Source organism: Penicillium manginii (genome assembly GCF_028828005.1).
Source record: "Penicillium manginii strain IBT 31320 chromosome Unknown utg000001l:1.0-3466041.0:1.0-3467806.0, whole genome shotgun sequence".
Lineage (NCBI taxonomy): Eukaryota > Fungi > Ascomycota > Eurotiomycetes > Eurotiales > Aspergillaceae > Penicillium > Penicillium manginii.
The window spans coordinates 2853465-2866118 of record NW_026643102.1 but is presented as its reverse complement, the minus strand read 5'-3'; the positions used below and the strand labels follow the sequence as shown (position 1 = coordinate 2866118).

General features: G+C 48.3%; 4 protein-coding genes across 4 annotated transcripts; 2 read left to right on the top strand and 2 right to left on the bottom strand.

The window, feature by feature from the left end:
• Nucleotides 1-409: 409 nt before the first annotated feature.
• On the top strand, nt 410-2515 carry N7533_001046 (fungal specific transcription factor domain-containing protein; the record flags this gene model as incomplete). The annotated part of the gene is made up of 5 exons (XM_057097696.1): nt 410-468; nt 540-742; nt 804-835; nt 893-2179; nt 2213-2515. The coding sequence occupies 5 exons, from the start codon at nt 410-412 to the stop codon at nt 2513-2515; spliced, it is 1884 nt and encodes a 627-aa protein (XP_056966189.1).
• A 181-nt stretch (nt 2516-2696) lies between these two features.
• On the top strand, nt 2697-4525 carry N7533_001045 (class I SAM-dependent methyltransferase; the record flags this gene model as incomplete). Its single annotated transcript, XM_057097695.1, has 3 exons — nt 2697-2721; nt 3685-3961; nt 4024-4525. The coding sequence occupies 3 exons, from the start codon at nt 2697-2699 to the stop codon at nt 4523-4525; spliced, it is 804 nt and encodes a 267-aa protein (XP_056966188.1).
• A 437-nt stretch (nt 4526-4962) lies between these two features.
• Nucleotides 4963-9242, bottom strand: N7533_001044 (karyopherin MSN5; the record flags this gene model as incomplete). The annotated part of the gene is made up of 12 exons (XM_057097694.1): nt 4963-5639; nt 5742-5953; nt 6009-6338; nt 6393-6535; nt 6590-6848; nt 6899-7002; nt 7057-7281; nt 7334-7405; nt 7458-7582; nt 7639-8110; nt 8167-8355; nt 8415-9242. The coding sequence occupies 12 exons, from the start codon at nt 9240-9242 to the stop codon at nt 4963-4965; spliced, it is 3636 nt and encodes a 1211-aa protein (XP_056966187.1).
• Nucleotides 9243-10144: 902 nt separating this feature from the next.
• On the bottom strand, nt 10145-12571 carry N7533_001043 (sterylglucosidase 1; the record flags this gene model as incomplete). Its single annotated transcript, XM_057097693.1, has 4 exons — nt 10145-10756; nt 10816-11134; nt 11191-12128; nt 12188-12571. 4 exons carry the CDS (start codon nt 12569-12571, stop codon nt 10145-10147), a joined length of 2253 nt encoding a protein of 750 aa, XP_056966186.1.
• Between the last annotated feature and the right edge of the window lie 83 nt (nt 12572-12654).

The following is a 12654-nucleotide window of genomic DNA, read 5'->3' as shown; positions in this document are numbered from 1 at the left end:
AAAGCCAAGGCCCGTTCTCTCATGCGTAACCTGTCGCCAAAAGAAGTATGTCTGTGATCTACCACAGCCCTGTAAGCAATCGATGGTGGACGAACCAATGGTTCTGACTAGCTGCATAGGTTGAAATGTAATCGCGAACATCCCTGTGATAACTGTATCAAGCACAATAGAATGTACATGTGTCACTATGCAGGTCCGCAGCACATGACCAAGAAACATTCTCAAGGCATACAGCACCATCTACAAGAAATTGAGGCTCAGATTGGCAAGCTATCTGCTACAAATTCTCAGCAGCATAGATTAGCCCCCGGGACTGCGATACTAGCGCCTCAGCAAGTGACCCAGCCAACTAGAGATACTAGTATCTTACCCGAACCTACTTTCCCTGGGACTATGCAAGTCAATCAAGATGGACAAAATGGAACTCGATATGTCGACCCGACTCACTGGCAAGCAGTCTTGCACCAGGTAGGCTGATAAATTAACCAATATAGCCGTCCTGAACGCGAGCTAACGCAAGTATAGATTGCAGAGGTTAGAGAGTACCTCCAGTTAACTGAAGACACGTCACCAGAGGAAGAAGAAGACGAAAACCATTGTCTTCCAGAAATCTCCGGACCGGTACTTTTATTTGGAAATGCAATCTCAACTTCAAAGGATGATCTACTCGATGCACTTCCTCCGAGGACTGTGGCTGATCGACTGGTATCCTCTTATTTGAACTCGAAAGAGGCTACCCTCGGTAGGTTTTATACTATCCCGCTAGCTACTCCTGTTATGAACAAAAGCTGACAAGAAACTAGTGATCACTCATATACCCACATTTACCAAAGAAGTCGGTATCCCTGTTTCAAGTTGTTTTCAAGATTTCCACTTACCTGTTATCGTTTAGTACGCGGAGTTCTGGAAGAACCCACCAGCGGCATCCATCAATTGGCTCGCATATATTTTTAGCATTCTCTGTGCGGGCACGGGATTGCAACTTTTTTCTACGGCGGGTCGAGTCGATGGTGACCTCTCAGAAACATTTGCTGAATACCACCGAATCGCGTCACAATGCTTGACTATGTCAAATTACACATCACCTGGACGATACAAAATGGAAGCTGTCATTTTGAACGTTGCTATGGAGATCCTGAGAAGCACTGACAACCATGTTGGCCCCTCTGTTCTCCTCGGTTTGGCAAATCGACTGGCAATGCATAGTGGCTATCACAGAGATTCCAAACATTATCGTGAGATATCAGTTTTTGATGGTGAAATGCGCCGTCGTGTTTGGATGTCCTTTCGCCTTCTTGATCATTACATCTCCCTTCAAGCTGGCCTCCCGCCTTCAACAACACAATCCCAAACTGATACCGAAGAGCCTCGAAATCTGGTTGATGAAGACCTAGATCCAGCGATGACAACTCTTTCTCCATCTAGACCTTCCACAGAGATAACACCAATGCTGTTTCCAAACACTTTGAATCGACTAATGTTCATGGATGCGGAAATCATGAGCGAGGTCTGCTCAGTGAAAGGAGTTCCCTACAAGGAAGTCTTACAGCTCGATACTAAATTGAAAGCGCTCCACGCAATGACTCCACCCCCGCTGAGATACCGCACAATAAGTGAATCAATTGCAGATTCGCCTAATACAATCATGGACCGCTATAATATCGACTTGATATATCAGAAGTGCCGATGTGATCTGCACCGCAGATACTTGGCCCAGCATCGCATGGATCCTGCATTCGCATATTCCCGGAAGGAGTGCTTGGATGCTGCTAGGGCCGTGCTACAGCACCAGTCCGACATTTTCGAGTCTAGCTCCGTGTCCTCATTCTTCTTCTCACCGATCGTCGCCACACACTTCCGCTCCGCTGCGATGATCGTTTCTTTGGAGATATCATGCCAGTCTCGGTATGATTTGAAACAAAACCTGTCACCCAGTGACCGACAGATAATTATCAATGAGCGGCATCAGCTCTCGCAAGAGATCGAGAGAGCCTTTAATATCTGGAATCAGCTGCGCCAACAATCGAAGGAAGCGTCAAAGATGGCTCAAGCGCTCAGTATCATGCTCAAGGTTACAAATACCCATCTACAGCATGGAGATACCCCAGAGCAAGTAGTCTTGTTCAGTCCCAACGCGGAAATCCAAGATGGTGAGTTTTTCCCAATCGAGTCACACTTGGTCCATAAATACTGACTAAAAACTTGCCTCTAGTCCCCCCAATCCCCCCCAGCCCCTTCAGTCATACCCACGCCGCAGTCCCAAGAGTCTCAGTTATATGGTCAAAATGAATATAGCCCATTAGACGTCGATTTGATGGATGCTACTTTCTACCTCGGCCAAGACCAAGACCCTACTTCACAACCTTCTGGTGGGTTTTTTGCGGGCTCTGCAGGCATAGTGGACTTCTATGACCGGTATTGGGATAATTTAATGCTGCTCGGTGATGAGCAACCTCTCATTGATATTCAGCAGAGCGGAAGTAACCAGCCCGGTCTTGAAGGAGGTTCTTTCTAGATATATATTCAGCAGATCAACTCAGCAATAACGTATAAAAGCACAGCACGACTCGGATATGATTTCGATCTTTCTATCGACCAATCACGTCAGGGACAGGTCCGCAGTGTATCTTTTGAGAGGCGACGCAAAGATCATGTGAATTATGACCTGAATTTATTGATTGACCGCCCATTGAAAAATGGTTCAAATTAATCAAAAATATAGTACGTACATAGGGTGTGGAATAATTCATTTCTCCATACTGAAATATTCAAATAATTTCAAGGTTCACACCTGGGACATCCCTTCATGTTGCAAGAGTCGGACTATTACTTACTCTTCCACCCGTACTGATAGTACTTAATTATCGGCCAACAGTTAGTTACCTTGATTAATTGCCCTCCATATTTTGAGAGCTAAGATAAGCAAGTTTTAGATATTTGACTTTGCCGTCACGGTTTTTTGAGATCATGAAATAAGCGTTGTCTCACGCCAAGATCTTACACTTTCCCGTTCAGGTACAAAAATAAGCATATCTGTGGTTCGCAAGCCTCACATCCTGTAGATGATCCTTTAATGGAAAGTATGGACTGCAGTGGCTGAAGTTGGCCACTTCGAAATCACTTCGTCAAGGATAACGAATTTGCCCTGTACCTAGGTAATTGTTTCTAGGCGCTCTAGAGAAATGATACGACCGCAGCCGGCGTATTCTCATCGTCCTTTGTCATAATACGCCACTTCATACCAGTGGATGATCAGAGCGGCGACAAAGCAATATGCGATTGTGGCTTGCGTTTTCTCTGAATCTGAATTTCGGGTCCACTTATAGTCCCCCAAGGCTGAAAAAGGCCTTTTGTAATGATGGCTGATTTGGCTTGTGTGTTCATATCCCCAGATTACTTGTGTACTCTTGCGGATTTAGAACCGGAACTCCGGGCTGCTTACCTTCAACTTCTTGTCCAAGACAACATGGAGCCAGTATGAAGAGTATTTAAAGAGGACCATATTCGGTCGTTTCCGTGCCTCTGGACCTCAACCCTCTCGTCAAACAAACAAAAGATTCAAAATAATCTCTCAATATGGCTCAGGTTGATGCTCGTCAAAAGGACTTCTGGTCTACTGAGGTTCGGATCTCTCAAGTATACGTCCTTCCACTTCATATCCTAACAAATCACAGACCTACGAAGCTGTCGCTTCATTCGTTCCTCGCTTCTCGGATACTCTCGTTCAGGACATCGACTTCAAGCCCACCGACCGAGTCCTCGACATCGGATGTGGCGATGGGAAATTCACCACCTCTTACTCCTCCGCAGTAAGCCATGTAATGGGAGTAGATTCCTCCTCAGCAATGATCGAGGCCGCAAAAACATTCAACTACGGCGGCGTCACCACAGACTTTCGGGTCGTTGATTGTCGACACTTGGACCAGGAAGAGGATATCCTGAATGGACAATGGGATAAAGTGTAAGATTCAACCGGAATCGCACTGGGGGAAGAAAAAGAATTCGTGTTCTAACAATTTCCAGATCATCCAATGCCGCTTTACACTGGATTCTGAATGACCCAACCACTCGCGTCTCTACGATTGAAACCATTTTCAAATCCATGAAGCCGGGAGGAACGTTCTTCTTCGAGATGTGCGGATTCGGAAATGCTCCTGAGATGGTCACGTCCTACACCTATTCACTAGTAAACCACGGCGTCCCCCTCGAGCAGGTAGAGGCAGCATGCCCTTGGTTCCATCCTTCTGATGACTACATGAAACGCCTGCTCGAGGAGGCAGGGTTTGAAGTCAGGTATATTACTCTCGAGCCAAAGCCTTTGAAGATGAATTCTCAGATCAATGGTGGTCTTAAGGGCTTTATGAAACTCATTGGTAACCCTTGGTTGAATGTTTTGAAGACCGAGGAGGAAAGAGAGTCTTGTTTGGATGAGATGTGTCGTATGCTTCGGAGTGGAACTACGAAAGAGGATGGGTCTCAATACATCACTTACTATGGTCTTCGATGTGTGGCTGTCAAGCCTTAGAATTGAAGACATACTTACTTTGGTTATCTACTTGTTAAGTAGTGGTCACCAGTTATAAGGCGTGTTGAGAATGCAAGGACCTAGGATGAGCCGGTAGATGCACGTCGAATGATAAATGTTTTTGTTTTTTTGATTATTATAGAATGAATTTATGCATCATCATGGTGTTTTTCAGCCATCTATGTTACGTATAGAGGCTCGTCTATAGAATGACAATTCAAAGCGCCGCCGCCAGGGGTAGTCCGTAAGCTTGAAGCATGAAAGTAAGAAGAGGAGAGAAGAACTGTAAGATTGAACGGACGGTCGAGTGAAGTTGTGATGTGGTTGTAGGGTTTGGATTGGAAGGGGTATTCCATTCCAGTCGAAAGTCAGTAGCGGAGTGCATCGTTACCAAGACTTGGACAGGCATATTCTCAACGACTAATTTAATATAGCGTTTATCCAAACATGTCAGCGACGCCAGAGAGATCTGGGCCATCATTGATATCGACCCGTTGACTTTCTTGTTGGGTTTCCATTTCGTTGGTCATGTATCTCTCCTGCAGAGCGCTACGGGCCTTACGGCGCTCTTCACGGGAGCCGAGAATTTTACCTTGCTCAGCAATGCTCACTCCGCGAAGGGGCTCGAGAAGGTCGAGAATCAAAGCACGTTGCTGCCTAGGTGACGTGCATCGTTGCAGAGCCGCTTCTGTTTGGACAAACTTCTGTTCAGTGATCCCGGGAAGACTCAGGAGCACGGATTTGGGTGTTTCACTCGCAAATCCATACAGAACCCAAATGGAAGCAATGAGTTGAGCCAGGTCCTTCTGCATATCGACGAAATAGGGCTCGTGGACAGACGTGATACAAGCCTTCAGTACCTCTGTGCAGATGAACTCTCGAATGGTCATGGTCGTGGCGCTGTTGTTGGGAGGGGCGAAATCGGCAAGGATCGATCGAATAACACGAGTGATAATGCTACAACATCGGGTATCTCGCATGCTAAGAGCATGAGTGCAGAAAAGCATGAGCGGCTCAAAAATTTCAGGAGAAGAAAGGACAAAGTGGCGAATGGAGTCGGAAAGTTCGGGGGTGGGCTGGGGGGCGCTGGGGTCAGATTCGGTACCATCGGGGTCTGGGTTATTAATGAGCATTAGTTCAGTGGCACAGTCCTAGGCCCCGCAAGGTTTATTGCCCAATGGGCGCTTTTTAAACGGGCGGTTGTTGTTTATCATACCTCCTCTCTGGGGATCGAACAAGCTAGCGACCATGATAACAGCGGAGTAAGTGAGCTGGCGGAGAACGCTCTCTGATTTCATTTCGTCTGTGAGGTCGCCGTCCGACACGCCGTTCTTTCGCTGTTCAATTAGTTGCCACTCAGTCGTGATCTTGCGGTCAATGCTGCCGAACAACGTGGCAAGCATGGGGGGGAAGGAAGTGGCTGCGGTACTGGACAGGACAGTCGTCGATTAGGCAGCGGGATATATTCAGCAGAACTGAGTACTGGTGGGAGGAAAGATGCTCTGAGTCTTTAAATAAAGCTTGAGACAGGGGGCCGGGCAGTTCAGCGAACCCGTAGAACTGGTCACGCATTCTGCTCATGCTAAACAGCATTGAGTAACAGGATTCACGAACTGCTCTGATTTTGCCACGAACAGAAGAAGCAAATCCTTCCATGGTGGCCTTGGATGCGGTGATTCTGGCATAAAAGTCATCGCGGCTGCCGCTCGAAATTCCGGCTTGCCAGAATCGGTCGGTCAAGATCCGCTCAACAACAGCACGCATTTCATCACTGACGGCCCAATTGCCAGGGTTGTGGAAGGCGTGTGCATGACTTGAAATTTCAAAGTTAGCATTGGTTAGTAAATACTTGATTGGAGTGACTTACGTGACGAGTTGAAGGAGGGTCGGGAGAATCTGTGGAATGAGATCACGCCACATATCACAGCCAACCGAGTAGGCAGGCGAGGTCTTCTTAAGCCTGTCTGTGGAAACCGCCAACATAGTCTTTGTGCCTCGAAGTGGCAGCATCTGAATTGTTGGTTAGAGATGAGGGGGCAAATCCATTGAAATGGTGTCTCCTACCTGGAATTTCCTTGTCATCTCTTCCTGCACAACCTTTCCTTCCTCATCGAGGATCACCTCCGACCAATCGGCGAATTTATAAGCTTGCTTGGCCTGCATATATGAGCCAACATTTTCCAATCCCAGCATCCTGCAGAATCCGTCGAAGGAGGAACTGGTCTGTCTGAAAGATTCGTCTTGCCAAGCCTCGCGGATAGGTTCGAGGAATGCGCCAAGTCGCTGTTGACGGAGGTTAGGATCAATATTGCTTGCGCGTTGCCTTGAAAATATTAGCGTAGGAATACCAGAGCGAAAGATATAGGGTCGCACATAATGATCAGCAGAATGGATGTCAGTTCCATTTGCAGTTTATCGTCTACTCTATTCGCTTGAGTAATTTCCCGGATCTTCGGCTCTAGCAAATCATAGAACGTCTAAAGGTTATAGGTCAGTAACACGAGTCGTCTCTTCAAACAAGCAACACTCACTGAGAAATAGTCCGCATAGCGGATTGCGAGACGACGAAGTTCGTGACTGGCAAGGCCATGAAGCTCTTTCACGGCTTCAGAATAAGCAGGATATCCAGGTTGGTCCGGAAGACGGGTCATGAGGATGTGCTCCAGGACCTTAAGCGCAAAGGCGGGATGGTTGTCCAGGGCACGGGATGAGATATCCACAACCAATTTTATGACGCGTTGCTTGAGAACAGGGTCCTGCATTTATTATCAGCATGTCGAGAATTAATTTTGGGGGAAGAAGACGAACATCGAAAGACCGTTGCATCAGATTAGAGGCCCAGTTTTCCAGGGCAAATTCCAGCTCACTGCGTTCCTGCTCCTGTTCATACTGTGAGTAGTTGGGACCTCGGCGGGGAATATGGAAGCCGTACATCATTCTGAGGTGCTTTGCCGTGCGAATCAAGCCACTTGTTAAACCCCTTGACGACAGCTTCGACGACCGCAAACTGGGCGTCCGCACGCATGAGTGAGATGGCCGACTTGTTGAAGGTTGACACTGCAGGATTAGAGTCAGTTTTAATACTTCATAGTGATAATGGGAAATGAGCATACTGTTAAACGGTTCCAGCCCGTTGTATAGATTATTCAGGTTGTCATCGACTCGGCCCAAGATTTCGCGAACAGCATCCTGCGGGCGGTTCTTGGTAATGGTCTCGATGACAGAGGAGCAGTAGCGGCGATAGTTGCCTACAAAGGCATGACGCTCGGGCAGAGTGTCAATATCATCGGTCAGAAATTGGACTGTGGGATCCTCTGAGTCGGAGGGTAGGGATTCCCAGCGTGTCAAGCGCTGCGTGCAGATGTTCAGAAAGCTAGGTGTCAAGCTTAGAACAAAGTCCGATCTGCCAATCTTGCTAATAGCAAGAAGCCTTGACCAAAGGTGCAGTACGGGAATGGAAACAATCAAGCTCCGGTGCTGCATGATGTTCACCATGAAGTTGAAGAATAGCGGGAGGTCCAGACGATTCATGGTATTTTGGAGGAATTTATCATCTTCCAGGCATCCGGCTATATATGATACCATCTTAATGAAACTTTAGTATAGGGCTACTCGGGCAATAAGGAAATGAAAGATCTTACCTCAGAGAGCTTTTTGGATATCAAGTACTTCGGCTCATCCGTGTCGTCAGGCTCCACGATTGACCATTGGTATAGATTTTGAAGGGTATTGAGATAATCGGGTTCGAAGATCAAGCAGACAAGACCGTGCGAGTCTTCATTTCCCATGTTGTTTCTTCCGTATAGGGAATGAAGAGCTTCGACTGCCGCCTAGATAAGATGTTAGCCTTCAGCGAATTTATTTCCTTTCAAGCAGAATCCTTTCTTACGAGGAGAACCTGATCATCTTGGCAAGTCAATGCCCTGAAGATACTTGAGACAACCTGGGAAGCCACAACAGCTTTGTAGATAGACCAAGATAGCGCAGATCGCAGAGTTGTCAAAGCCTTTACAGCAGCATCTCGAGCCTGCGAGGAGCTCGAAGCATTTTGCACACAATTATCTAGGAATTCACAGATCCGGACAAGCCAGCCTTCGTCACCGCAGCGCAGCGTCGCGTTCGTTTTGTTGTCCGGGTTGATTTGTTCCACAATCGCAGCAGGAGTGAAAATCTCCACGAGAGCACGATTCAACTCGGAGCCACGAAGCGAAGAGACGGTATCCTCGCGAAAGAAGACGTCCTCCGAGAGGGTCTCCAGGACCGAGAGCACGAGCTCATTGTGTACGAGAGACGATCCCCAAAATTTGACCAAAGCAGTATCCATGTCCATCCAATCCAGGCCCCAGCTCTTCTTAGCAGCCTCGGACCACAGCTGGGGAATCTTGTTGCGGAAATAATTGGGCTCTTCGGCGCGTGTATTCTCGGCGAGCTGCAGGATCATGGATCGTATGTTTATCGCGTCTTCGGAATTGGTGAAAGGTAGGTGGCGCAGGACGTGATCCAGAAGAGTGAGACCGAAGTATCGCACCACTGGGGCATGGTCCGTACGCGATGCCAGGAGAAAACCATTCCGGGCGGCCGCATCGTTGTCCTTCAACGATTCGACGAATGTCAGGGCCTCTTTGCGAAGCTCATTCGTCGACGTTGGGCTATGAATGACTTCTAGTGCGCGGATGATGTCGGCCATGCCGGCATCTGACAGCTCCTCGGCAGCCATCGTGTCGGCACGCCGAGTGCAGAAAGATTGTTGTGTTGAGCGGGGCGTGACGGGACGGGGTTTGGAGGGGGAGAGGGTATCGGGAGCACGAGGGAGGTGCGAAATAGGCGGGCGTGGTGAAGCGGGGGATGGTCGGTGTCTTTCTTGTTGGGTTTCGTCCGGTGCAGTTCAGGTCAGGTCGGGATTTGAACTATCTTCTCATGAGCCGAGTAGTATCCAAGGCTCCAAGGCGAGGGATTATTTGGATACTTTGTTGACCCTGGCCGATAGGACTGTTTCTAGTGGTGGAACGAAGCAACAGGTGCCATTCAAGGAACAAGGCCAAGGTCAAAGACGCAAAGAACAAATATCAAAAAGAAATGTGGAGGGGGGAGGGTCGAGATTGAGGTGGGGGTGAGAAAATGGGTTGTTGAGGTGTTTGCAAGAGAGTAACTGCCAGTGGGCGGGAGGGAAACCGGAGAAGGCTTTCGCGGTGCCAATGCCAATGCCCCGGGGCTGAGAGCTTTTCCTTCATCAGGCACAGGCACAAACACAGACCACACCGCTCCACTAAATTCTCTTCGCCCTTCCAAAAACAACGTCGGGTTCGCAATTGGAAAGATTATGTTTTCTTTTTTTTTTCAAGTTTTATAGTATTAGTGCATGGTCATTCTAATAGTAAGCTTGCCCCTCCGTCGTCACCGGTTGTTTATCTTATCTCTCTCTACTACTAGTACTATGCATCGGGTCATCCATGGATCTGGGTCTGCATAACTCTACCTAGGTAATATTTACTAGTTAGTTAGTAGGTATCTAGGTACATACTACTAGGGAAAACACAGATGGACTACTGCCAGTACTACTATTATTGCAAGTGAAGATCTCCCAACCGCTAAACAAAGCAGGAGAAATAAAGTTGAATGTCACATCATAACACATTGGCCCCGCTGACACTGCTCCAGGTAGCTCAACTCCTCGACCGAATTAGAATATTCGCCGACCTTGCGTTTGTATCCCTCAATCTTAATGTCTTGCTCCCCTTCCGCATGCCACCATCGTAGGCGTTGGATCCTGGAAGATTCCTCCACATCCAGTTGCCATTTCCCACCGCTCACACTAATCGCTGTCTGGTCCTCCGGGAAATGGAAGTCTGGGAGGAAGATCTCCGTAGGCGCTTCCGAAGTAGTTGCCGCCTGTGCTGTCAAGGACATCGTGAAGGTGCAGCTTTGGAGATCAAAGAGATGACTCTCCAACTGTCCACTCACGTAAATTGGACTGGGTCGGAGATAGGCCTCTGCCGCACGATAGCCTTTGGGAGATCGAGCAAGGCTGCTGGAAATAGAAGGAGATGTCAAAGCTCGTTTGAGATTCTGGGTGTCGATTTGCGGCTGGTCTCCATTGCTATGACTCTCGGAGTAAGCGGGAGAGGTGGGATCAAGTGAGCGAGTCTCGGCGCCACCAGGGAGCTCAAGATCGTCATTCGACCAGATGGATAGGTCCTCGCCGTTCCAGAAATCACCCCATTGATGATTGTTCTGCAAATCATTAGAGACTAATAAAACACGCGCATTCAAATGGGGACATCGCCTCTTACCTCAGTTGCATAGACCCACAGGGTGAATCCGTTGCCCGTGCTTCCCTCTAGCGCATAGTGATTAGCATCCATAGCACTAGTTTGGCTACTGTAGTCGCCTGTCTTGTAGGCGCTCTTGTCATCCATGTCATAGGGGATACCGATCTCGGTATATAGCAACGGGTGGTTGCCCATGTAATTCAAGCTCTCTTCACGCAGGAACTTGAGCTGATCCCGCAGGCAGTTGCGAATTGCAGACTCTCCAATCTTGACAGCAAACGCTGGCGTCCAATACTTGCCCCGAAGAACACCAATCACATCCACATTATAAAGGCGATTCCTAGAGCCGTTAGCATACATGATTTTGGATAGCGAGGATTACAAGATGGAGCTCACCAGTGTTTTGTCATCAAAGTGAGTCCATCATAGAAATGGACCGCATGTACCATGTTAGGGTCATCGTCCACCGTGCCCTTCAGGTCAGGCGGCACCTCCATCACGGGTGGTTGGCAAAGCATGATTGACTGTGGCCAGACAGCACGAATTGCATCTCGATAGGCTCGGTAGTGGTTAAGGAAGTAGGTATTAGTGAAGATCTCGTAATCCAGCTTCTCCCCTGTTCTGGGCACTTTCGAGAAATAGTCCTTCTGCAGCAGTGTATCACTGGTTGTATCCCACACGCCATGCTGAGCCCAGAGACACTCTCCTAGCTTCCACCCTGCATCGCGATTCCATCCGTATTTTTGCTCAATATCGGCGTCTTCAGGTAGGAGCCAGGCAGATTCGCCTTCTGGGTCCACAAGCTCCCGGCCTGTCTGGTAGGGACCGAAGTTACCGAAGCCCCATGTCGTTTCTTCACATGCTCGCCCAGCAGCCGTTAGCATTGCCTGGAATGCTGTGGGAGACGTGCCAAGTTGTAGTTGTTGTTCCGCCGGAATGATGGAGATGTCCTGCACGCCAACCAGACCGCGGTTAGGCTCGTTCATGCTTTCCCAGCCGATGACCACGTCGTTTTCAAGATCACCTGCATCATGTATCTTCTGGGCGAGGTATCTACAGGCTGATATAAAGTGATTTTGCAGATAATCCTGAATATTAATTCCGTCGATGATGGCTTTGGGGGCGAAATCGCGGCCTGCCCAGAAGAGAGTAAACATCGTTTGGCAAACCGAGCGAGTATAATTTGTGCTCCAAATCATCTTCGGAAATTCGGCAGGAATATCGTATGTATTCTGGACAAGGGCGGCTTCGGTCTTCTTGAAGCCCTTCGGGTCCAAACCCGCAGCATACAGAGTCCACATTGGTGCTCCAGAGCCACCAGACAACCGAGACCACTAGAATGTGCATGTAAGCTTTGCATGCGATGGAATATAAGACGAAGGTATCGACTCACCACATCCTGATGGGGGTCCATGAACACATAAAACTCATATTGCTTTGCTATGCGGAGAACTTCGATGGTGAAGGTAACCCACTCGTCATCATACTTCCCAGGACCCGAATGCTCGATAGCTTCCCAAGTGAAGATATATCGAATTGTGTTATATCCCCATTTACGAAGTCTTTTGAAGTGCATATGGGCATCCTCGAGGGAAAAGGGGCGTCCAACAAACGAAACATCGTCACCTTCGAAGAACTTGTCGGAAACAAAAGAGGGAAGATCCGGTGATTTGGGATATTTGGCGTCGCCAGCAACATTTATACCCCTCAATGTGACCTCTCGATTATGTGAGTCTCGGAAGACTTTGCCGTCAATGTGAAGGTGCAGCAGGCCCATCTCGGAGGTGCACAGCGATCCCGCGTTCGACAAGGACGTTAAGGAGGGAGATAAGACTACGCAAGCAAACGCGTTCAAAGCTG